Source organism: Impatiens glandulifera, chromosome 6 (assembly GCF_907164915.1).
Source record: "Impatiens glandulifera chromosome 6, dImpGla2.1, whole genome shotgun sequence".
NCBI classification, from domain to species: domain Eukaryota; kingdom Viridiplantae; phylum Streptophyta; class Magnoliopsida; order Ericales; family Balsaminaceae; genus Impatiens; species Impatiens glandulifera.
Genome location: NC_061867.1, coordinates 44,931,448 through 44,958,422, shown reverse-complemented (window position 1 = coordinate 44,958,422; position 26,975 = coordinate 44,931,448). Strand labels below are relative to the sequence as shown.

The window sequence follows — 26,975 nt, the reverse complement described above, 5'->3', positions numbered from 1 at the left end:
TTTTAAATTATTAGGAGGTCAACTATCAAATAATAGAGAGTAAACAAAACTCATTTTTAATTATTCAAAGTGATAAAAATTTGAGTGTCTGAATCATGTCTTTGTTTGACTCAAATTTTAACCCTAAAAGAATTTTAAATAGGACCATTTTTTTTTCTTTTATAATTTCACCCATCAAATTCATATTAGATGGGATCACCATTTAGTTATAAGGAAATTTGAAACAATTTATTCCTTTTTATTTTACAAAAATTCTAAATGTTTGTTTTTTTTTTATAACATCTATGCAGCCTTTAAAAAATTATTGGAAAAACAAAACTTATTATAACTATTTGTCCAAAGAACCGCCTAACTTATGTTAATATGTTCTTAATTAATATTATCATTGTGATAATCTTTATATATATATTATTATTATTATTAATAATATATAATAACATCCCTCGTGCATGCACTAGCTAGTTGTAGCCAGTTGTTCTTATTTGTCCTTTTCACCATGGGGAGGCATTACTTGCTCATGTTCCATTTACATTTTCCCTTCCCATGTCCCAACTAGTATTATATTGCAATCTATTAATTTAAAAATAGGGCATTCTTTAATCATCTCAATTTTTCGCACACATTAATTATAGTAATTCAATATCGTGATTTCCTAGTATAACTTTCATCATTTCAGAGTTTATATTGCAGCGGAGTCCAAACGGTAATGGGTAACTGAAGATTAAGTATTTTATTTTTTTAAAATGTAGAAAGTTAGTGTGATGACTTTTATTTCAATATAAAACGTTATAAATTGGTACGTGGTTTTTCTACTGATCAGAAATGAGAAAGGGAATGAAATGTCTTGAGATTTTGGCTGGTGGTTTTGATTTCCGGATATTTAAGAATCATCCAATCCTATCTAAATTGGGAGGAATGAATCTCATTCTTGAGATACACATTCTCTCCATTATCTCCGGTCTCTTATTTTCTCTCTCTCATAATTATAATTATAATTATAATTATATATATTTTATAATTATATTATACGTTATTTTATAATTAATATAATAATAAATTTTTATTCATTTATGAAATAAATAATTTCAATTATTTAAATAATATTAAGAAATCATTTAAAATAAAAATTTTATAATAATTAATAATAATATAATTTATTTATTATAATTAATTTTAAATATTATATATTAATAATAAAATTAAAATAAATTAATTAAAATATAAAAATATAAAACTAAAAATAAAATAACAATTTATATAAAAAAAATATTAAAAAATATTAAAAAAAGTTAAATATGAAATATTTTAACAAAAATTATTATTAAAAAAATTATACTATGTTATAATATATTATTAAATAAAATATTATATTTAATTTAAATGTATTTATTTAATATATAATATTTGAAAGACTTTCTCTTATGTTATTTATATTTAATAGATAATTATTTATTTATAATTAATAAAAAATTGAAAATTAGATATTTATATTTTATTAAATTATGTCACTTAAATATTTTATATATTTTAAAAAAAATATGTTATAAAAATAATAATATTTTTAATTTAATACAAAAAAAAATTAAACTATTAATCATAGATTTAATAACAAAATTATATTTATAACTTTTTTCTTCTAAATCCAAAGTCCAAACATTGATATCAATTGTAATGGAAATAATTAAAACTCTTAACCAAACACTACACTTCTATCAATCATACACATTCCTATTTCAGACATCTATCAATTCCAATCCTATTTTTATTCCTTTATTTGAACCAAGCACCCCTAAGTGTTTTATTTCTAATATCTAATTAAATGATTAATTGAAGAAAATAAATAATGTAATATATGTTAGTATTTCCCAAACCATATATTATTAGTATAGAAAAATTAAAGTTGTATTTCCAAAAATTAAATCTTGAGATTCAAATTTTACACTGTCTTAGAGAATAGAGTCTTCACAGCTGTTTACAGCTTCTAAGAAAACTGGAAAGTAATAATTTACTACATTTTTCCAACTGGCACTTTTAATTCCATTTCTTCTTCTTCTATGAATCTTCCTCTCTGTTTCTCCTCTTCTTCTCCCCTTAAACCCTATAAATAACACATTTCCCATTTCCCATATCTCTCAAACCTTCTTATTAACCAGCTTCAATGGCTTCTTCTTCTTCATTATCCACTCTCATCATAATAATGATCATCATCTCCGCTATTAGTATTCTAGCCTCCTCTGCAAATCTATACGAAAATGTGGACATAACATGGGGCGACGGAAGAGCCAAGATTCTCAACAACGGAGATCTCCTCACGCTCTCACTAGATCAATCCTCCGGCTCCGGCTTCCAATCCAAAAACGAATACCTCTTCGGCAAAATCGACATGCAGATCAAACTCGTCCCCGGTAACTCCGCCGGCACCGTCACAGCCTATTATGTAAGTCTTTTCATAAACCCACTTCATTGAAGAACATAGTCTTGGCTTATATATATCTATTTAAGATGAACTTATTTGAAAATTGATGATTATGATGATGCAGTTGAAATCGCCTGGAACAACTTGGGACGAAATAGATTTCGAGTTCTTGGGGAATCTAAGCGGCGATCCATACATTCTTCACACGAACGTGTTCAGCCAAGGAAAAGGAAACAGAGAGCAGCAATTCTATTTATGGTTCGATCCCACCGCCGATTTCCACACTTACTCCATCCTCTGGAATCCTCAGCGCATAATCTTTTCAGTCGACGGAACTCCCATTAGAGAATTCAAGAACGCGGAATCGGTCGGGGTTCCGTACCTGAAGAGCCAGCCAATGAGGATTTATTCAAGCTTATGGAACGCCGACGATTGGGCCACAAGAGGCGGCCTGGTGAAGACGGATTGGACTCAGGCGCCGTTCTCGTCGTCTTATCGGAATTACAACGACGCCACTGCCTGCGTTTGGTCGGCTTCTGCAGCTAAGTCGTCTTGTAACGACAATACGTTGAAATCGCAGTCCGGCGATGGCGGCGGCGATGGGTGGTTGTATGAAGAGCTGGATAGTAGTAATGAAGAGAGGCTAAAATGGGTGCAAAACAAGTATATGGTCTATAATTACTGTTTTGACACTACTAGGTTTCCTCTTGGAATACCACCAGAGTGTTCCTTGTAATAGGAAAATGTAAAAAACCCATGTATTTTATTATTTTCATTCTTTATACTATAATTAAATATTCTTTTATTTATTTTTCCAATATTGGTTGGCTTACTATTTTCTAGAATACAATAACTATATAAAAATAATAATAAAGGGATGTACTTTAAATCCAATAGACTTAAATATATCAAATTAATTGAGATTAAAATTGAAATTGCTTACTTGTTATTCTAATTGTATTGGATGATTTCTATAGACATTATAATCAAATATTATTACAATTTATAATATTACATTTATATTTGAAAAGAAACTCACTTTAACCAACGGTTGAATAAGGTCGAGAACCTTTTGACTAATACATACTCCCTATAAACTTAGGCGGCGTTTGGTACATGGAAATAGTAGTTTTGACATCCAATTTCTAGATGAATTGACACATTATCGTGTTTGATATCCATTTGGAATCGGTGTTTAATAACTAGTAGGGTTTGATTTCCCATTTCTTTGGGAAATGGGTTTCCCATCTTCCATAGCGGCAATTAATTTTCTAATCCAACTCCGGGCCGCCTCGTTCTTACTGTCGGCGTCAATCTCTCTTTTGCCCCTCATCCAGATTTGAAAATTTTCCTACTTCTTGAAATTCAAGTCGTTCATCAACCCTAGTCGCTTTCGATTCACCGTTCCGTAGCCAAATTCATCGAGGTAAGTCTTCTTCTCTCAACCATGTATCGGTTAGGCATCACCGCTATAGAAGTTGACGAATCTAATGAAATTCATAGTTTAATAGACCACTGACTTCGTTTGTGGCGTTTGCTGATACTATTTATTGAACTTCAGAGTTCGATTGTGATGAACAATAATGTATCGGTAGAGATGAGGTACTTTCATGATTTTCTCGCTCGCTAGACGGGCTCATTTGAATACATTAATATATCAAAATGATGAAACGTGTATTGAGCAATTGAGAATGTATAGAAATACTCTTAAAGCATTATGCATGATGCTTGAGGTTAAAGGAGGGTTACGAGATACAAAACACATGATGGTTGATGAACAAGTTGCAATGTTTGTAAACATTCTAGCCCATCATGTTAAAAATCGTGTGATCTACTCGAAACTTCCCCCCCCCCCACAATACCCAAATTTGAACTCATATGCCGATTTTTGCCTACGATTATGTTGGGCGGGAAGGTTTCTAGGGTTTAGGGAACGAAGAGAAGAAAACAGTGCAAAATCAAATAACAGTCAAACATATTTATTGAAAGGTATTTTGGTCAATTTTAAATCAACTCCAATTCTAATTCTAATATTTACCAAACATTAGAAAATTATTTCTGATATTTTTACAAAACATTGTATTGAAATTATAAAACTAATTCTACCTATTCCAAATCCAATTCAATTCTCATATCAATTTTAATCTGACAATTCCGCCAACCGAACGCCGCCTTAGGGGAAATTTGATGAAATTTCCCTCATAAGAGGTCTAATTCCAAAAAAGGCCCACGGTTGATAAAGTTGGCAAAAAGGGTCTTTTTGCCCTGTAAAAAGTCTGTAATACCCTCGCGCGCCTGTTTTACCGCTCAATTACGAGAAATGTATTTCTCGCATTTGGTATTTCTCGCATTTGGTATTTTCGAATTTGCTATTTCTCGCATTTGGTATATCTGAGTATATATTGAGATTCAGACATTTGTAAAATATATGAAAAATGCTAGGGTTTCGAATCGATCTACAATAAACTACGAAAGAACAATCTCCAATGGAGGACGCGATTGCGATGCATTCATCTTTGGATATCAGATTAACACACATACATGACGACGAATGAAGACAAGAACACCTTATCATCGGAGGCTCCACTTGCCCCTGTCACCGTCGAACGCAATGTTCGCTTCGACCTTGACACCACACTTCCAAAGCGTTGTATGTATTCTCTAGCTAGATCTTGTTCTTTCAAATTATTAGATCTTTGAGATTGGGTCTTTTTTCATCAAATATGCAGACTTGGCTAGAGGGTCGACTGCTCCTGATATGGACCATCCTCAAGGAACAATAGGGCACCCTCAATATGGCATGAGTGTCCTCCAGCAACATGCTTCCTTCTTTGATCAAGATGACAATGGAATAGTCATCTTTCGGCGCCAGGGCTTGTATTGTCTAACAATGACAGCAGGCTCAATTACAAGAAATGTATTTCTCGCATTTTGGTAAATATTCTCCGGCCACGAACCCTAAATTTAGGGTTCTCATATAAATACTCTAAAACCCTAATTTCACATTGTCCTTGTATTCTGAAGCTGTCAAAATGTCGAAGCGAGATTAGTGTTTCATCTTCTATACAATTTTCTGTTATCTACATTCTTGATACTTGATAGTAATTCAATGTTGAAAAATAACGCGTTTCAGTTCGCGGAGGATCGGCGGGAAACAAGTTTCGCATGTCATTGGGTCTTCCTGTGGCGGCTATAGTCAACTGTGCCGACAATACTAGCGCGGAGAATCTCTACACCATATCAGTGAAGGGGATCAAGGGTCGTTTGAATCGATTGTCGTCTGCTTGTGTGGGAGATATGGTTATGGCGACGATGAAGAAAGGGAAACCTGATTTGAGAAAGAAGGTCATGACTGTTGTCATTGTTAGACAACGCAAGCCCTAGCGCCGAAAGGATGAAGTGTTCATGTATTTTGAAGGTGATTTAGTAGATTCTGATTTTGTTTTGTGTTATAACTTGTTACTTGTTTAACCAATTCTTTGTTATTCTTTACTAGAACAGTTAGACAAGAACCCACTCTTTTCACGATCTGATTGATACAATCCCTTATTTGATTACAACTAGGGCAAATCAAACAATTTGAAAAGCATGCCCATTTCCACAAGTAAACAACTTAACCAAACAAAGCTCATCATAATCAGATATCTATTTTGAAAATAAAAGTGCCATTTAGTTAGTGTACAATTTGACTTTTTGATTGATTGTCATGTCTCACTTCATCATCACAATGCCTTTAACCCCCTTCTTCACTGCAATTGCCTTTTGTATGACAAACTCTCAATGTTGAGGATTTAGAAATAGTTTTTCTTTAGTATTGGTTTTCAAGGGTATTTGGGTATTGTATATACCCACTAAGATATTAAAAAAAGAGTATTAGGGATAATGAATAGAGTTTATGGTATGATGAATGATGTATTTAGAAACACTATACTCACTTATTTGCGTTCTAAGTCTTACCTACTTCTTGGTATTTTTTATATATGAAATTTGTTGATTGTAATATATAAATATATTGGTTGATAAATATGTTGTTACTATGCAGATAATGCTGGTGTGATAGTGAATCCTAAGGGAGAAATGAAAGGTAAAAAATGTCTCAAAATGTGTTAAATTACTATATCATCTTTAGGCCTCATTCATTCACTCACAATTATTTGTTTGATGGTAAAAAAATCAGATTCTTCCATTACTGGTCCAATTGGGAAGGAATGTGCTGATTTATGGCCCAGAATTGCAAGTGTTGCCAATGCTATTGTCTAATAAAGTCGGGGGACTCTTTTGCTTTTAAAAAACTTGTCAATTTTGTTTTTTGATTCACAACTGAGATTAGAATCATATACCCTTTCAATTCTTGTGATTTTATTGATTTGGTTTTGGTTTTATGCATATGCTTTGCTCATTACAAGTTAGATCATTCCTCTTTAAGATTTGAGATAATGGTAGTAACAAGATACATTGTTACAACATATAATATATTGAAACACAATGCAGAAAAAACTTTGTTTTCTTCTTGTCTGGTAGTACACTTTATTATCATTATTATTATCACCAAACAAGACTAAGAAGTTCTTCATCTTCTTCTTAGTACATCTTCCCTTCTTTCATCTGCATCTTTGCAATGTAATCAAACAAACTCCCATCCAAACACCTTACTGCCTCTTTAGACAACATTCCTTCACTATCCCGAGCTATAACATACAACATTATCCACTCCACCTTAGCCGCAAACCTGTTTAGCGATTTCAATATTACAATAATACCAAAGGAAAATAAAAATCTCTTCTTTCGAGTTCATAGTTCATACATACCATCCAAAGAAGTCCAATGCTACTCAATTTGCTTCAGTCATCGCCCACATTTCCCCAAAAGTGAGCCTATCAGGTATAGTGAGTGCATACTTGCTAAACATGTTCTCAAAGTTCACCGGCATGTACCTTCCTTCTGTATCATAAGTTCCAGAATCACTTTCATGTTTGGCTTTATGGATGTTGGCTATGTATATAGGAAGGAATGGATAAGGTATTCATCCCTTCATTCATCACAAAATATGTTAGAAATGGATACAATTTCACAAGATTGGTTGATATAAAAGCAGAAAATACTCACAAGAAGAGAAGGATAACTCATAGCTCCGTTTATAAACATAGACATTACAAGAGATACAATAATATTGAAATCCAATTGATGCAAACTGCATCTCAAACAATATCATTAAAATCTGAAGAACCCATATTTCAAAATTGATAATTTCATTTGAAAATGAAAATTATAGAGTATTTATATGAGAACCCTAAATTTAGGGTTCGTGGTCGGAGAATATTTACCAAATGCGAGAAATATCAAATGCGAGAAATACCAAATGCGAGAAATACATTTCTCGTAATTGAGTCTACTATCATTGTTAGACAATGCAAGCCCTGGCGCCGAAAGATTACTATTCCATTATCATCTTGATCAAAGAAGGAAGCATGTTGCTGGAGGACACTCATGCCATATTGAGGGTGCCCTATTGTTCATTGTGGATGGTCCATATCAGGAGCAGTCGACCCTCTAGCCAAGTCTGCATATTTGATGAAAAAAGACCCAATCTCAAAGACTTATAATTTGAAAGAACAAGATCTAGCTAGAGAATACATACAAGGCTTTGGAAGTGTGGTGTCGAGGTCGGAGCGAACATTGTGTTTGACGGTGACGGGGGCAAGTGGAGCCTCTGATGATAAGGCGTTCTTGTCTTGAGTCGTCGTCATGTATGTGTCTTAATCTGATATCCAGAGATGAATGCATCGTGATCGCGTCCTCCATTGGAGATTGTTCTTTCGTAGTTTATTGTAGATCGATTCGAAATCCTAGCCGTTTTCATATATTTTATAAATGTCTGAATCTCAATATATACTAAGATATACCAAATGCGAGAAATACATTTCTCGTAATTGAGCGGTAAAACAGGCGCGCGAGGGTATTACAGACTTTTCACCGGGCAAAAATGCCCTTTTTGCCAACTTTATCAATTGTGGGCCTTTTTTTGGAATTAGACCTCTTATGAGGCCATTTCATCAAATTTCCCCCACCTTAGTCAAATGATTGGAGTGAAGGCGAGTACCACCAAAGAAAATTCTTTGGGACAAAACCTTGATAAGGAAAAAAAATATGGTCTTCATAGTTTATTTTTTACAACAAAAATAAAAATCTTGAGATAAAATCTCTAAACTAATTAGTCTGATTTGGATGTTTTTATTAATGCATCAGAGAAAATGACATTGTTTTCTTTTATTTCTTATCAAAAATACATTATTTTTTTACTTCTTTCCACTCTATTTTGACCTCTTTTATTTATTTTCTTCTCGTTTGTCCTCCGTCTATAATTTTGTTTAATTTAAACTTTGATGAGTTTGTTTTGGGTCATACACTAGTCTTCTATTTCGATTCATCTGTCAATATAAAATAAAATATTAAATCAAATAATATATAGTCTGGTTTTGTTATATATATATATATATATATATCTAATTTTAATTCCATTTTTATGTTATTTAAGTTATATATATATATATATATATTAAAATAAATTTATAATTATTTAATTATCTAGTATTTTTAATAATTATTTCGATTTTAAAAATAATTTTGAAATAATTTTTTTAATTAAAATTAAGAACTTTTAAAGAAGAAGGTTTAAAAGAAATGTATATAAATAGAACATAATAAAATAACTATTCATACAAGAATTTTTACTTGAACACATAAAGTAATGTATAAAATGTCATTACATGATAAAGTCATAATGTCTGTACAAGAAACTTCAATATACAACTTCAATATGTTGTTTTAGTATAGTTAAGAAATTAAAATAAATACCTAAAATGTTATTTATTAATTAAAATGACTATAAAAAATAAAAATTACTTACAATATGAAGTAAGAAACATTAATTCAAATATGAAACAAAAACAATTATTAGGTGGATGAGACCTTATTCCATCTACATTGATGTGGAATACACTATGAAAATGGTGTGGCAGCCCTCATTTTAATTTTATAGATAATCCCATTACAATTCATACTTTTATTTACATTCTATCACAAATTGTGAATTTATATTTGGATTTGGCAAAGAAAAAATAGATCATAACAATTTGAAGGTGATTTTTTCAAAGAAAATAAACATTTTATTCAATATATATAATGAACTAACGACACTTTGTGGGGTGAAAATTCTATACCCTCTGTTCTCTTGAGAATAGTGTGTTATCCTTTAGTCAGTTGAGTGCTGATGAAATAATTGATAAGTTCTTAGGGTGCTCAATTGAATAAATAATCGTTAACAAGATTAACAATAATTTATTTATTTGAGTAAACTAAGAAATGACCAACCATCACATTCACACTTGGTTATCCAAAATATAACACTTCATTTTCAAAAGATGACTGAATAAAATTCATACCCCACTAAGTGTTGCTAGTTCACTGCATGTTTTGAACAACACGACTCTTCCCTCTGAAAGTCACCAGAAGTTGTTCACGCATTTGTTTTATCATCGTCATGTTCATATATAAATCACTATGTTTGCTAAGATATAGAAAAAGAGATTATGCACTAAATTGAATGGTAGATATTAGTATATTTATATATTTAAATATTGAAAGGCTCCCCTACCTAATAGAATTATTATCATAGATGGAAAAAGATCCAGACAGATCTTCTAATAAATATTTTATTAAATTTTATCAACTAAATTTCTTATAGAATTATAAAAAAAAGATTATATTTCCTATTTTTATTTTTCATAGCTATAATTCCTAGGATTCCAGTAATATTAGATTTTTTTACTTATTTTGTAAATTTGAATTATAATATATAATTTTAACAATATTGAAATACAAATGATCATTTAAATTTAAATTATTGAAAAAAAAACGATCCTTACAAAAACAAATACTAAAGCAAATAAAATAAAAATATATTATATCCATAGATTATCATTTTTGAAACCTGGCCTGTCAATAACCCCGGTGAAGAGATTAGATCACTGGGATACTGATTCAATCGATGTGTCAACTGGTTCAATTAGTAAGTTTTATATAATAATAAAATAATACAAAATATTAAAAATCCATTAAGCTACAACCTCCGATTTTTTGAATAACTATGCTTTGATCTGGAGAATAAATTAGGTTTAAATATTACTTGACACCTTAAATCATTTTTTAGTCGGGTAAAAGAGAAGAATTAACTAATTCAGGTAGGAGGTGTAGCTTGAGATGAATGAAAGAGATTGTCATTATCAGTGTCTAGAACTAGAAATTGATAAACAACCCACAAGGAACTAAAAATAGATAAACCAAATGGAAACAAAAACGAGAAAAAGGAACTGATAAAGTGATAAATGAGAAAAAAAAAAGATATTTTTTTAAAAAAAATAGCACAAACCTGCTGAGTTAAATGGAGTGACCGGATTGTCGTGTCCAACCGTCGGATTGGCCAAGTTTAACAAGGATGATTGCATTTCCTATATTTTCATCAACCCATCCCGGTTTGACACCGGTTCATCGTGTTTGTCGGTCCAACTGTCGGGCCTGACCGAGATTCTAACCCATCTTATATATACCATAAATCAAACATTATACAACACAACAATAATAATTTTGTCATCACGAACGGCACGACCGGCACGATCGAGACGATCGACACGAACGACACAATTGACACAAACAGAATGACATAAAAAGTTAAATAGAAGTGACAACTAAATTAAATATACCTATAACAACATACAATTTATATATAAAAAAAAACAAAGTGAATAAAGCAACTCTAGAACTATTTCACATGTTACTGTACCTTTAGTCACTTAGTTGGTCAAAAATATTCTAGTTTTGTTATGTATATATATAATTATTTATTTTTTTAAAATTTTAATACCATTTTTTTTTGTTTATTTAAGTTATATAAATATATATATATATTTAAATAAACTTCTAATTATTTAATTATCTAGTATTTTTAATAATTATTTCAACTTTAAAAATATTTTAAAAATAATTTTTTAATCAAAATTAAGAACTTTAGAAAAGAAGGTTTAAAAGAAATTTATATAAATAGAAAACAATAAAATAACTATTCATACAAGAATTTTTACTTAGCACATAAAACAACGTATAAAATGTCATTACATGATATACAACTTCAATATCAATATGTTGTTTTAGCATAGTTAAGAAATTAAAATAAATACATACTACACCATGAACACACAATACCCAAAAAGAGTCCAAAATCTTTTAGAAGAAGACGATAATTTACATTACATTAACAATAATATATAATCAAAATCACATCTATAACATTAATCTATAATTAAAATTAAAAGAAAATCATAGAAATTACTTAAATAATTTTTTAATTATGATTTTTATCTCAATTATGATTTTTGGATCAACAAGATCCTAATTCGTTTAAGTTCAGGTTTCGATGAAAGTTCGAGATTCTAGAAATTTGTGTGCCTTGTCTTTAAGACCCAATAATAAAGATTTAACAAATTATACATGTAACTCCCAGAAAAAAAATCCCTTAAGTTCGGGTTTTGTGGAAAGCTCGGGTTCGTCTGACAACTTTTTTGAAATTAATTAAAAAATAATTATTTTTGAGGTTAAATTTTAAATAATCGATTTTATAGTTATCATAGTTTGATTTTAGAAAATCTTTAGTTTAAATTAATAAAAAAAAATTAATTTAAAAGATTATCTATTTTAAAACAGAATCACCAATTAATTTTTGAAAATCAATAAAAGTTGACAAATATATACAAACATATTGAGTAGAGTTTTATTTTAGTTCGTAGTTTGGTGATACTCAGGAAAGAGATTTCTTGTTTCATCATCCGTATCCATTTTAAGAACAATATTTATTTATAAATTTGGCTTTTTGAAAATCGATTGTCTGATGTTTGAGTTTTAACCTTTATTCTTTCTGTCATGCTTCTAGGCTTAGAGTTATTTAAAATATTGAAACATCAATATTTAAATACTGGTACCTGTTGCGGATGATAACTTGAGAGGAAATAATTGAAAAATATCAATCATTTTTAAATGTATTCGGGTTTAGAAATAAACCCACACAAGCCTTTGTTGAAATATTTTTGTGAAAATATCCTAAAAATATTTAAAATGCATTTTCTAATTTTTTGGGATTTTAGAAAATGATTCGAAGTCCCAAAATTATAAAAATAATTTTGGATTTTGAAAAGTGGAACCAAACAGGCCTTAAGACCGAAGTCCTAAGCTGGTGTTCATTTTTATTGGTCGACATTAAAAGACTCTCGATTCGGGTCGAGGTTCAGAATATTCGGTCTAAAACCGAAGTCTCTCGGTCGAGGTGCTATGGACTTTTGGTCCTTGGTTGATCTTATCGGTCTAGGGGTAAAAACTATTGGTCGTGGGTTAGCCTGGGGATAAGTTTCTCGGTCGAGGTGTATAAACCTCTCGGTCCTGGACTAATTCTGGGCTATGTTCCTCGATCCTAGAGTTAGGGAGTCTTAGTCCCAAGGTTAGAACTCTTAGTCCTAGGGTTAGGACTCTCGGTCCTAAGGTTATGGAGTATCAGTCCCAAAGTTAGAACTCTCGGTCCTAAGGTTAAGGAGTCTCGATCCCAATGTTACGGTCCTGGGGTTAGGACTCTCAGTCCTAGGGTTAGGGAGTCTCATTCACAAGGTTAGAATTCCCAGTCCTAGGATTAGGACTCTCGATCCAAGGGTTAGGGAGTCTCGATCCCAATGTTAAAACTCTCGGTCCTAGGGTAAGAAGTCTTGTTCTTAGGGTTATGGAGTCTCGATCCCAAGGTCGAACCTCTTGGTCCTAGGTGAAAAGTCTCGGTCGAATCTCTCTGTCTTAGTTTAAGAAACCTCTTGGTACTAGGTGAAAAGTCAATTTAATAACCTAAGCTAAGCTGAAATGATTGAATCAAAATTAATTTAAAAACAACTATGGAGAGACGGATCCTATGTGCATCTAATACAAGTTAAACTTTCTTTGTGACTAGTAGATCATGGAAATTCTTGTAATTGTTGGGATTTTTTGTAATCAACTTATATAATTTTAAAAGTAAATTGAAAAATAAAAGAGCAACAAAGAAGTTTTATTTATAAAAAAAGTTAAATAGAAGTGACAACTAAATTAAATGTATCTATAAAGAAATTCATTTTTTATATATAAAAGAAATAAAGTGAATAAAGCAACTCTTAGAAAACTATTTCACCTATTATCGAAGCTTCAGTGACTTAGTTGGTCGAAAATCACACTACAAACAATTTATCGGCCGGAAATCATGTCTACAACCCAATTCACAGTCGAAAACTATGACAGCACCATATTCCTTAGTCGAAAATCATGTTGGCATCACAATCTTCGTTCGACCGAGAAGTTTAGCCGTGGCTAGTTGATATGATTTACGATTGAGAAAGTTAGTAATAGCAAAATTAACTTGATTTAAATCCAAAAATTAAGCTTTGGCTAATTTTTTGCCACATTAAAGCCCCATTCCTAATATATTCTAATTTTTCAATGTTTCTTCTTCTAAAAAAATCCACTTGTAACACTATAATAGTATATTACGTTCATTTTTTTAAGAATCAATCTAGTTATTGTTGATGTAGTTTACAACTTTTATCATATCTAAGAGGACAATTGTTAAAGAAAAAATGCGCAAGAAATTTCACCTTTCATGAACATATCTTATGAGAAATTTGACAACTGTCTTTGACATTAGTATATAAGGCAAATAATGGATTGATATCTTCATATACTTTAGTTAATCATTAAACTTTTCACTAATTAACCTCTAACTATTGCTCGAAGCGTTCTTGTTTGGCCATTGCTATGCATCTATGAGATAGTCTTCAACTTTGTTGCGGACTTGCAAATATAAAATAAAATATTAACTCGATAAAATTTTGTTCTATTTTATTATATTTATTCATTATTTTAATTGAATTTTTTATTGTTTATATAAGTTACAGATAAATTAAGAAATGTATTTCAAATTTATTTAATTGTGCACATTATTAATAATTTATTTGATATTTGAGTGACAATATATAATAATTTGTTTATTAATTACTAATATTGTACAATGAAACTTTATATAATATTTTTTATAAAAAAATTTATAATGTCAATAAATTAAGAATAAATTGAATTAAATAAGGTCACTAAATATAGGTAAATGCTTTGCAAGACAATTTCAATTTCAAAATCTCATAAAACTTAGGTGAAACAACTCCAACATGGTTTATCATAATTAAGAGATTAACATAAAAACTCAAAAACTTATTTCTTAAGTATTCCAGAATGCATTACATAATTCTTTCCTCCTTTCTTTCTTTATATAAATGGATGTTTTATTCCATGCATATTTTAATTATTGTTTTCCAAAAAGTGCAGTTGTAGCCTAATTCTTTTCGGTAGTTTACAAATCATATGAATTTTGGATCTAGTTAATAATAGTCTGGTCAGTTTAATAACCTAATCTGTAATGGTTGAAACAAAATTAATTTAAAACAAATATGCTTACATATATATGAAAATGTTTGTAATTAAGCTAGTCTGAGTTTTTATCTTTTCATTTGTAAACAAAAATCACACCAAAATTGGAAAAGAAAATGTCTATCGATAAAATATTTCACACATTTTAAACAAGAATATTTTTTTTAAAACAAATATCAAAATCACGAGATAAAATCTCTAAACTACGTCTGATTTGGAGGATTTTTTTAATATATTAGTCGAAATGACATAAGTTTCTTCATTTTTTCTTTTCAAAAATACATTGTTTTCTTACTTCTTTCCACTCGATTTTGACCTCTCTTATTTATTTTCTGCACGTTTTGTCTGTCATTAATTGTGTTTAATTTAAACTTTAAATTCCTTGGGTGAATTTGGTTTAGGTCATATACTAGTCTTCTATTTTGGTTCACCAGCCAATATAAATTAAAATATAAAATAAATAATATATAGTCTGGTTTTGTTATATATATATATATATATATATATATATATATATATATATATATTAATTCCATTTTCTTGTTTATTTAAGTTACATATATATTTAAAAATAAATTTCTAATTATTTAATTATCTAGTATTTTTAATAATTATTTCGATTTTAAAAATAATTTTGAAATAATTTTTTTAATCAAGATTAAGAACTTTAAAGAAGAAGGTTTAAAAGAAATGTATATAAATATAACACAATAAAATAATTATTCATACAAGAATTTTTACTTCAACACATAAAACCACATATAAAATGTCATTACATGATAAAGTCATAAGCTCGGTACAAGAAACATCAATATACTACTTTAATATGTTATTTTAGCATAGTTAAAAAATTAAAATAAATACCCAAAAACATATTAATTAATTAAAAAGGGAGTATAAAAAATAAAAATTACTTACAATATGAAGTAAGAAACATTAATTCAAATATCAAACAAAAACAATTATAATTAGGTGGATGAGACCTTATTTCATATCTACATTGATTTGGAATACACTATGAAAATGAAAATGGTGTGGCAGCTCTCATTTTACTTTTAAAGATAATTCCATTACAATTCATACATTTATTTACATCTTATCTTTATGAATTTATATTTGGATCTACAAAGAAAAAATAAATCGATATCAATTTAAAGGTGAGTTTTTCAAAGAAAATAATCATTTTATTCAATAAATATAATGAACTGACGACACTTTGTGGGGTGTAAATTCTATACCCTCTTTTCTCTTGAGAATAATGTGTGTTCTCCTTCAGTTAGTCGACTGATGAAATAATTGGCGAGTTCTTAGAATGCTCAATTTAATAAATAATCGTTAACAAGATTAACAATAATTTATTCATTTGAGTAAACTAAGGAGTGACCACCCATCACATTTACACTTGGTTATCCAAAATATAACACTTCATTTTCAAAAGAAGACTGAATAAAATTCATACCCCACTAAGTGTCGCTAGTTCACTGCATGTTTTGAACAAGATGACTCTTCCTCCTCTAAAAGTCACTAGAAGTTGCTCACGCCTTTATTTTATCATCGTCATGTTCATATAAAATCACTATATTTGCTAAAATATAGAAGAAGAGATTATGCACTTAATTGAATTAGAGATATTTGTATATTTATAGATTTAAATATTGAAGATTGAAAGGCTCTTGACCTAATCGAATTATTATTATAGATGGAAAAAGATCCAGACGGATCGCATAATAATTATATTATTAAATTTATTAACTAATTTTCTTATAATATTTTATAAAAAAAAGATTATATTGCCTATTTTTATTTTTCATAGCTATATTTTCTATGAGGTCAATCATAATAGATTGTTTTACTTATTTTGTAAATTTGAATTATAATATAGTATTAACAATATTGAAATACAATAAGTTGATCATTTATATTTAAATTATTGAAAAAATGCTGATCCTTAAAAAAAATACTAAAACGTATAAAATAAAAATATATAATATTCATATATTATCATTTTATATATATATAACATAAATGAAACTTAAAATAAATAAATCAAACTATAGAGACAAAATCATTATCAATGTTATTTTGTATCAATAAATACGCATCTTCACCATGGGATTCATTTAACACATTGTCAATGTAAAAAACTTAGTGTAGCAAATATGTTTGACTCACCCAAATACCTCTTAATCTTATATAACAAACATTATTGTGTAAAAAAGATGTAAATGGTAACAAAGTCTTGATTGATTTTAGAGTCATGGATATTTTCATGTGCTTTAATACAAGTTAAACTTTCTTTGTGATCAGTAGATCATGGAAATTCTTGTAATTAGGATTTTTTTTTTTCTAAATCTACTTAATTATATCATTTTTAAATGTAAATTGAAAAAAATAATCGTAACAAAACAGATTTTGTTTATAAAAAAGTTAAATAGAAGTGACAACTAAATTAAATGTGCCTACAACGAAATTCAACTTTTATATAAAAAATAAACAAAGTGAATAAAGCAACTCTAGAAAATTATTTCACCTATTATTAATCTAGCTTCAGTGACTTAGTTGGTCGAAAATCACACTACAAACCAATTAATTATCGGTCGAAAATTATGTCTACAATGCAATTCTCAGTCGAAACTATGGCATCACCATAATCCTTAGTTGAAAATCATGTAAGCATCACAATTTTCGTTCGACCGATAAGTTTAGCCGTGGCTATGTTTACATTATTTACGTTTGAGAAAGTTAGTCATAGCTAAGTTAACTTGATTTAAGACGTAAAAATTAAGCTTTTGGCTAATTTTTCGACGCATTAATGCCCTATTCTTGAATCTTGATACATTCTAATTTTTTCAATGTTTCTTCTTATAAAAAAAATCTACTTCTAACTCTAGAATAGTATATTGCGTTCATTTTTTAAGAATCGATTGAGGACCCTCAATCAGAGTAAAATTTATTTGTCCTTCTTTTCGATTACCAAAGTCCCAATTGCAAATTAGTTATTTGGGTGTACTTTACAAACTTTTGTCATATCTAAGAGGACAATTGTCAAAGAAAAAATGTGTAAGAAATTTCGCCTTTCTTGAACATATCATATGAGAAATTTGACAACTTAGTAAGGCAAATGATGGAATGATATCTTGATATAACTTTAGTTAATCATACAACTTTTCACTAATTAACATATAGATTATTGCTCGTAGCATGCTTGTTTTCCCATTGCGACGCATCTATGAGATAGTCTTTAAATTTGGTCTGGACTTGCAAATATAAAATAAAATACTAACTCGCTAAAATCTCGTTATGTTTTATTATATATATTCTTTATTTTTAATTGATTATTTTATTATTTAAAAATAAATTTCATCTAGACGTATATATACTTGCACAATTAGTTCAAGTTAGACGTATATATTAATAAAAGCTTATATAAACGTATATACTATTAAAAATTGATTCATCTAAACTCGATTTACTAAAATTATTAAATATTTTTTATAATTAAATATTCATTTTTCGTCTCTCATTTATTTTATTAATTAATTAATCAATTTATCACTTTTTATCTATTTATTCTTTCTCTATTCTTATGTATTATTTTAAAATTATTTCTTTTAGAGACTAATGCTTGAATATTATAATGTATAAAGTTGTTTAATGTTTACCATAATATTTAGTTCTATCAAAAATTTTAAATTCTAAATTAAATATTAAACGAAAAAATTATTAATTTCATTTTTATTTATATTAATAAAAACAAAACAAAAAACCCTCCACAAAAACATTAATTACAGTAAAAATTACAAACAAAATTTTTGTTACAATTTTTTGTGAATTTGGTTCTACTAATGTTTTTTTAGAGGGTATTTTTTTTAATTATTATAAACAAAAATGAAATTAATAATATTTATGTTATTTTAAAAGAAATGCAAATTTTTTGAAAAAAATATAAATAAACTAATCAAATATTAAATACTAATATAAGACATAACAATAGAGAACGAAAAATAGATAAAATAGATAAATTCATTAATTAATTGATAAAAATAGGAAGGAATTTATCGAGGGGTGAAAGACGAAACAAAGAACATATTCAACATCATGGACATTGCGGAAGGCAGTTTTCCCGTAAGGTATTTGAGGATTTCGTTAAGTGCGAAATAGATCAAGATCTCACACTACAAGTCGTTGATTGAAAAGTTAAAAACACGATATCTAGCTAGGCGGCGAAAAAACTTTCTTATGCAGGGAGGATCGAGCTTATCAAAACCGTAGTCATGGGCATAATTGGATATTGGGCGTAGCAGATGGTCATTCTGAAGAAGGTAATGAAGGAGCTAGACACGCTAATGAGGAACTTCATTTGGGGCAGTAGTGGGAGAGGAGGAAAGAAAATCAAATGGACTGCTCTTTGTAAGCCGCAAGAGGAGGGAGACATTGGCCTGAAGAACTGCATCGAGTGGAACAAGGCTCTAACCTTCAAGTATCTGTGGGCATTGGAACGCAACCAGTAATCATTATGGATCAAATGGGTACACACGCGATTTATAAAATAGAAAACTTGTATCTAGATGTGTAAAATTAATGAAGGTATGAGCTGGTCACTAAAGACAATTCTTAAACTAAGAAGTGATATTGCAGACCTTTACGACATTCGGCTAGGAAACGGGAAATGCACTCTGTTCTGAAACGATCCCTGGTTCGAAAACTAGTCAATCATTCACAAAGAGGAGTTCAAAAATACATGTATCAGAAAGGATTGCGTAATGGCTAAAATCAGAGACGTAAAAGACAGTGACAGGGACTCGCTTTAAAGAAGAAATCCAGAAGGACAGAGGATATTGGATCACATCAGTAACATACAACTCCGAGACATACCCGACGTTCATGAATGGAATGCAGAAGACAATGGGAAGCTGGTCTCAAAGAGAATATGGGAGGTAATCCAAGAAAAAACGTAGAAAGTAGATTGGGATCCTCTCGTATGGTCAACCAAGATCATTCATCGACACTAGTTCATCATATGTTTTGACTTCTAGGAAAGACTCAGCACTCGTGACCGTATCAACAAGTCTATGAGCATCCTGGACGTGGGATGTCCTCTATGCAACGAAAGTGAAGAAACCATTGATCATCTATTTGAGAGCTGCAATATAGCATTGGAAATTAGGGACAGATTTTCTAAATGCCTGGAGCTGATCAGTTTCCCGAAGGAATAGAAAGAAATCAAAGAAGCAACACTACTCAAAGCCAAAAGAAACAGATTCGCAACAAACGTATTCAAGTGCGGCTTTGGAGAAGTAGTTTACAACATTTGGTAGGAACGTAATGCGAGAGTCTATGGAAGAACCCGCAAAAGTGTTGAAGAATTATGGAGCGACATAGTCTCGGATTGTGGCGCACTTGCGAGAACGTGGAGAAAAGTTCCAAGTATGGAGCAGAATTGGAATATCAGCAGAAATTGGAATTTACCGTTTACTAAAATCATTATAAGCAAAAACATTGTAATCAGATAGTTCAGTTACGTTTTTGCTTTTATTCAGAATGATACGACTTCAAAATCATTCTAGGTCTGTCTAGAATGGTCTCTTAAACTCGTGATTTTTTTTCCAGTTTTTAGAAATTTTTAATGAAATGACGCCAAGTCGTTTTTTTAAAAAAAAAAATATATATATATATATGAAGGAGAAAAAAAATAAAAATTTAATTAATAAATTTTAAATTTTAAAAAATATATTTAACATTATTAGTAAACATAGGCTAGATGAACCAATTTTTAATAATATATACGTTTAAATAAACTTTTATTAGTTTATATATAATTCTAATTAAGCTAGTTGTATAACATCTTATACGAGTTTTTTTCTCTGTTTATATTAATTATAGATAAATTAAGAAATTTATTTCAAATTTATTTAATTGTCCAACATTATTAATAATTTATTTGATATTTGAGTAACAATTTATAATAAAAATTTTTTATTAATTAGTAATATTGTACAACGAGACTTTATATAAATAATTTTATAATGTCAATATATTAAGAATTTTTAAATCACCATGAATAAATAGAATCAAATAAGGTTACTAAATATAGGTTAATGTTTTACATGAAAACTTCAAGTTCAAAATCTCTTATAACTTAGGTTAAACAACTCCAACATGGTTTATCATAATTAGAGCTTAACATAAACACACCAAAACTTATTTCTTAATAAAAAAATCAGAATTATAGATATTGTAGTTTAATAAAGTGAATTAAGTTAGCATTAATGTGACATTCTTGATAGAGAATCAAATATGAAGGTTGGGAACTTCTTCAATTGTGAATGAGTACACTTTTATTTGTTTTCATATAATTTTAATATACTTTTTTTACTTTTTCTGACTTTAAAATAGTATATTGAGTTTATTTCTTTACATATATAATAAATTATATAGTTCATTAGAGTAGAAGTTATTTGTCTTTTGTCTTTTCGATTATAAAGTCCCTAACTATAAACTAGTTGTTGGGAAGTTTAATTATTTCATATAGTGGCAAATTTCGTCTTAGAAATAAGAGAACAATTGCTAAAATGGAATTTAAGAGATGTAGTTTCTTTTGAATATATGGGACAATCAACCTTTATTATATTATAAAATTTGGAGAAGTACTGTCTTTTGTTTATACTAAAAGTAGTTACATTAATCTTTGCAAGTACATATTTTGTTATAATACCATATTCTTGTATTGTTTAATAATTTATTTATTTGTTATACAAAGAGATATATAAGCAATTAGTTTAGGTTAAAATTTGAGCTGAATATTTTAAATATAATTTTCCTTTTAAGTGTTCCAGCATGCATTACATAATTCTTTTCTCCTTTGTTACTTTATATAAATGGATGTTTCATTCCATGCATGTTATAATCTTTTAATTATTGTTTTCCAAAAAGTGCAGTTATATAGCTTAATTTGTTTTGGGTAGTTTACACATTATATGAATTTTGGATCTAGTTGATAGTCAGTTTAATAACCTAAGCTGTAATGGTTGAAACAAAATTAATTTAAAACAACTATGCAGAGACTGATCTATGACTCGGTTAAACAGAAGCCCACTCCGAAAAAAAGAATACATAATTTTTTTACAGTAAAAATATGGTATTACCTCTAAATTTAAAAAACAAAATCAATATAATTCAATATTTTGTTTATATAATTATTAAAATAAATGGTAAATTTATTCTTATTCACTCGTTTTATCTAAATCTTTCTCGTTATTTATTTAAGTCTACCCTAAATTGTTTTGAAGTCAAGGCACTTTCGTTTTCTTTTCCTGGTCGATCCTTGCAAATATTTGAAAATGTTTGTTAAGCTAGTCTGAGTTTTCCTATCTCCTCGTTTGTAAATAAATTTCTCCAAATTTGGAAAAGAGAGTGAAAACAGTCTATTGATAAAATCTTTCACATATATCGAACATGCAAAAAAAAATCTTAAAATTAAAATCAAAATCCCAAGATAAAATCTGTAAACTAACATCTGATTTTGAGGGTTTCTTTTTAATGCATTAGTTCAATGACGTTGTTTTTTTCAATTTCTTACCGTAAGTACATTGTTTTCTTACTTATTTTTCACTTGATTTGTCCTCTTTAATTTTATTTTTATACTCATTTTGTTTTGTCATTGTCTTTAATTGTGATTAATTTAATCTCGAGGCGGGTTTGTTTAGGGTCATATGCTCGGACTATTTGGGTCAGCCTGACAATATAAAATAAAATATTAAATTAAATAATATATAGTCCGGTTTTGTTATGTATATATATTTATTTATTCTTTTTTAATTTTAACTCCTTCATTTTAAATTTAAGTTACATATATATATTAAAATAAATTTCTAATTATTTAATTATCTATTATTTTTAATAATTATTTCGATTTTAAAAACATTTTTTAATCAAAATTAAGAACTTTAAAAAAGATAGTTTAAAAGAAATGTATATAAATAGAACACAATAAAATAAATATTCATAAAAGAATTTCTACTTGAACAAATAAACCACGAATAAAATGTCATTACAAGATAAAGTTATAAAATCTGTACAAGCAACTTCAATATACAACTTCAATGCGTTGTTTTAGCATAGTTAAGAAATTATAATAAGAACCTAAAAACCTATTTATTAATTAAAATGGGACTATAAAAAATAAAAGAAATTACTTACAATATGAAGTAAGAAACATTAATTCATATATCAAACAAAAATAATTATTAGTTGGATGATACCTTATTCCATCTACATTGATTTGCAATACGCCATCAAAATGGTTTAGCAGCCCTCAGTTTGCTTTTATAGATAATTTCATTACAATTCATACATACACTGTATATTTATTTATATTCTATTTCAAGGTGTGAATTTATATTTGAATTTAAAAAGAAAAAAATAAATTAATAGCAATTTCAATGTGATTTTCTCAAAGAAAATAATCATTTTGTTCAATAAACATAATGAACTAACGACACTTTGTGGGGTAAAAATTATATACCCTCTTTTCTTTTGAGAATAATGTTATCCTTCGGTCAGTCAAGCACTGATGAAATATTTGGCAAGTTCTTAGGGTGCTCAATTGAATAAATAATTGTTTACAAGATTAACAATAATTTATTTATTTGAGTAAACTAAGAAGTGACCAACGATCACATTCACACTTAGTTATCCAAAATATAACACTTCATTTTCAAAAGAAGACGGAATAAAATTCATACCCCACTAAGTGTCGCTAGTTCACTGCATATTTTGAACAACACGACTCTCCCCTCTGAAAGTCACTGAAAGTTGCTCACGCCTTTATTTTATCATCGACAATATGTTCATAAATAAATCACTATGTATGCTAAGATATAGAAAGGGAGATTATGCACTAAATTAAATTAGAGATATTGTAATATTTATAGATTTAAATATTAAAGATTGAAAGGCTTCTCGACCTAATAGAATTATTATCATAGATGGAAAATGATCTTTTATTATCATAGATGGAAAATGATCTAGACAGATCGCATAATAATTATTTTATTAAATTTATTAACTAATTTTTTTATAATATTATAAGAAAAGATTATATTTCCTATTTTTATTTTTCATAGCTATATTTACTATGATTCCAGTAATATTAGATTTTTTTACTTATTTTATAAATTTGAATTATAATATATAATATATTTTAACAATATTGAAATACAAAAGATGATCATTTAAATTATTAAATAAGGTTGATCCTTACAAAAACAAATACTAAAGCATATAAAATAAAAATATATATTATATTAATAGATTATCATATTACATTGTTTTGAAACCTGACCCGGTCATCATATTTGACACACAAATAAAACTTGTCTAGATGTTCGAATAACAGGAATTTATCTTTGTGACAATTTTTCATCCATGTCTAGATGCCATATCCGTAGCATAAAAATTTGGTGTGCTTAATTTGTCATTACAAATGGATCATGACTTTGAGTTCTCAATGTCCTATTCACATTAGCACTTACAAACCCATATATATCTACTTTTATACCACAGTCTTTGGAATGTACATCAAACCATCTATACTTGAAAAGAATTATTCAGTTACCACCAAAATACTAAACTTCTATGATATTTGTGAGTACTTCATAGTAATTTATCGTTTCGGCACCATTGTTGTCAACTGTACAGACACCACTATTTTGCGTGGTTAATCAGTCGTCATGCTTCTCGGTGTTGAACTTGTACACATTTATTTTATATGAGTTATACTTCTTAACATAAATTGTTGGGCCACTCCTAAGAATCTTTACACTCAAAGTTCGATTTGATTCATCATTCAATTTCCCCACTTTCGTCTTGAAAACTCTTGTGTAATGTTTATCGCATTCAAGATTAGAAAGATTGAGTCGTCCTGTATCGGTCAACTCTTGTGTGAATTCGCTGCATATAATGAAATTTACATGTAATAAGTTAATTACAAAATTCACACTTAATCACTAATCATATTATGAACTCTTACGTGTAATATTGTTTGACTTGGATACAATTTCTCAAAATGTATATGTGAGCATGCCCTCGATCACCCAATTCGTATGTGTAAAGTGTTGCAATCGATAAATCTTTCATAGCCAAGAATAGAGAAAGTGTTGAAGTTGGTTGTATCTATATATCTTTTGACTCTTAATCTTCTAAATATCAAGCACATAAACTCATACTCTCGTGCAAAAGGTAACTCTCACTAATTGACCCTTCAGGAAAGTTTTTTGTTCCGAAGGTACTTTTTCAAGGTACTCATATATTGTTCAATTGTATACATTCATTGATACTTGAACAGGCTCCCTTAGCAAAGCCTCAAAGGCCAAGAGTAAAGGCAAATGTACCATTATATCAAAGAATGAAGGTAGAAATATTTTTTCTAATTTATAAATGGTCAAAACAATGTCATCCTGCAACTCTTCCAATTCATCTCGATTTAAGGATTTTTGACACAACAAGCGGAAGAACATAGTCAAGTGCACTAGAGTATCGTACACATCATCCAGAAGTAAAGCATGTGTGACAAGTGGAATCAAATATTGTAATAGGATGTGACAATCGTGACTCTTCAATCCAGTATGATAGTTCAAAAAATATGTTGAGTTTATTCCAATTATCACCACGAGATTCATTATTAATCTTTACCTTCTTGGGAAGGTATTTAGTCGAACACATGTCTTTCAAATCTCTTTTCTGCATTTATAATTAGGTCTAGGCAAAAGATTAGGTGGCAGTTTTAAATCTATTAGTATTTTAGACCTTTACTTTTATATATTTTATTATTTAGTCCCTTTGTTGGCTTATAAATAAGTCTTTTATTGTTTTCTATTTTAACATATTCAATGTATAATAAAACCCTAGTTTCTCTTTTCTCTGTTTTCTATCATGGTATCAGAGCCACCATTCATCTATAGGGCTTGATTTGTTGGGATCGAGGGTTTTGTAACGATTCTTATGCTTCTACACCGAAGGATTAATCTGTTACGGTATGTCTCTTGTTTTGCTTCCGCACTGATTGATTGCAGCTCCTAGGGTTTGTTTGTTGGCTTGTGAATTGGGGATTTTGTTTGTTTGGTTCCTTTGTTGCTTGGATCTCATTTGCTTGTTCGTTATGGCTGTTCGTAAAGACGATTCTCTTCAGTCTATTAGTGTACAGTTGGATGGGAAAAATTATTCGTATTGGAGCTATGTGATGAAAAATTTTTTGAAGGGAAAATCGATGTGGGGTTATGTTACGGGTACGAAAATGCCACCTACCGATAAGGCTGCAGAGACTTATGCAACAATGCTCGATGTTTGGGAGGCCGATAACTCGAAGATCATCACGTGGATAAACAATTCTGTCACACATTCGATTGGGGTTCAGTTGGCAAAGTACGATACATCCAAGCACGTTTGGGACCATCTTGCTCGTCTTTATACACAGTCTAATTTTGCCCGACAATTTCAGTTGGAAACGGACATTCGTGCACTCAAGCAGAATGATTTGTGTATCCAAGATTTTTATTCCGCCATGTCTGATTTGTGGGATCAGTTGGCTCTTACCGAGTCTGAGGAATTACGGGTATTGGCACCTTACATCACACATCGAGAGCAACAACGCTTAGTTCAATTTTTGGTTGCTCTTCGATCTGATTTTGAGACTTTGCGTGGATCAATCTTGCATCGGAACCCTTTGCCTTCAGTTGATTCAGTTGTCCATGAGTTGATAGCTGAGGAGATACGAATCAAGACTCGACTTGACAAGGAGCATAACCCAACATCTACTTCATTCGTTCTTGCAACTCCACATAATCCCTCTAGTAATCATCCGAATCGATTGAACTCACGAGTGGCTATGGATGAATGTGCTTTCTGTAAAAAGAAGGGTCACTGGAAAGGCCAATGTCCTTTGTTAATCAATAAAGGTAAACAACCGCACCAACAACAACAATCGCAACCACAACAGCAATCACAAAGACGCCCTCCACAATCA

The 26,975-nt window shown here is 29.4% G+C and overlaps 2 protein-coding genes and 2 pseudogenes across 2 annotated transcripts; 3 read left to right on the top strand and 1 right to left on the bottom strand.

The window, feature by feature from the left end:
* The first annotated feature begins 2,143 nt into the window (after positions 1-2,143).
* LOC124941865 (probable xyloglucan endotransglucosylase/hydrolase protein 23) lies at positions 2,144-3,234 on the top strand. The gene is made up of 2 exons (XM_047482225.1): positions 2,144-2,437; positions 2,541-3,234. Exons 1-2 carry the CDS (start codon positions 2,159-2,161, stop codon positions 3,150-3,152), a joined length of 891 nt encoding a protein of 296 aa, XP_047338181.1. The 5' UTR covers positions 2,144-2,158; the 3' UTR covers positions 3,153-3,234.
* Positions 3,235-4,957: 1,723 nt separating this feature from the next.
* LOC124943678 (peroxygenase-like) lies at positions 4,958-5,515 on the top strand. Its single transcript, XM_047484154.1, has 3 exons — positions 4,958-5,066; positions 5,146-5,333; positions 5,441-5,515. Exons 1-3 carry the CDS (start codon positions 4,958-4,960, stop codon positions 5,513-5,515), a joined length of 372 nt encoding a protein of 123 aa, XP_047340110.1.
* A 42-nt stretch (positions 5,516-5,557) lies between these two features.
* LOC124944042 lies at positions 5,558-6,767 on the top strand (annotated as a pseudogene).
* A 230-nt stretch (positions 6,768-6,997) lies between these two features.
* On the bottom strand, positions 6,998-8,163 carry LOC124944085 (annotated as a pseudogene).
* Positions 8,164-26,975: the final 18,812 nt, after the last annotated feature.

What these genes read in the sequence shown, in the direction of transcription:
- LOC124941865 (XM_047482225.1), top strand. Translation starts at nt 2,159, where the DNA reads ATGGCTTCTTCTTCTTCATTATCCACTCTCATCATAATAATGATCATC. An exon ending in GCACCGTCACAGCCTATTAT is followed by an intron (nt 2,438 to 2,540) that starts GTAAGTCTTTTC and finishes ATGATGATGCAG; the next exon opens with TTGAAATCGCCTGGAACAAC.
- LOC124943678 (XM_047484154.1), top strand. Translation starts at nt 4,958, where the DNA reads ATGACGACGAATGAAGACAAGAACACCTTATCATCGGAGGCTCCACTT. An exon ending in CACCACACTTCCAAAGCGTT is followed by an intron (nt 5,067 to 5,145) that starts GTATGTATTCTC and finishes TCAAATATGCAG; the next exon opens with ACTTGGCTAGAGGGTCGACT. An exon ending in CAGGCTCAATTACAAGAAAT is followed by an intron (nt 5,334 to 5,440) that starts GTATTTCTCGCA and finishes TGTATTCTGAAG; the next exon opens with CTGTCAAAATGTCGAAGCGA.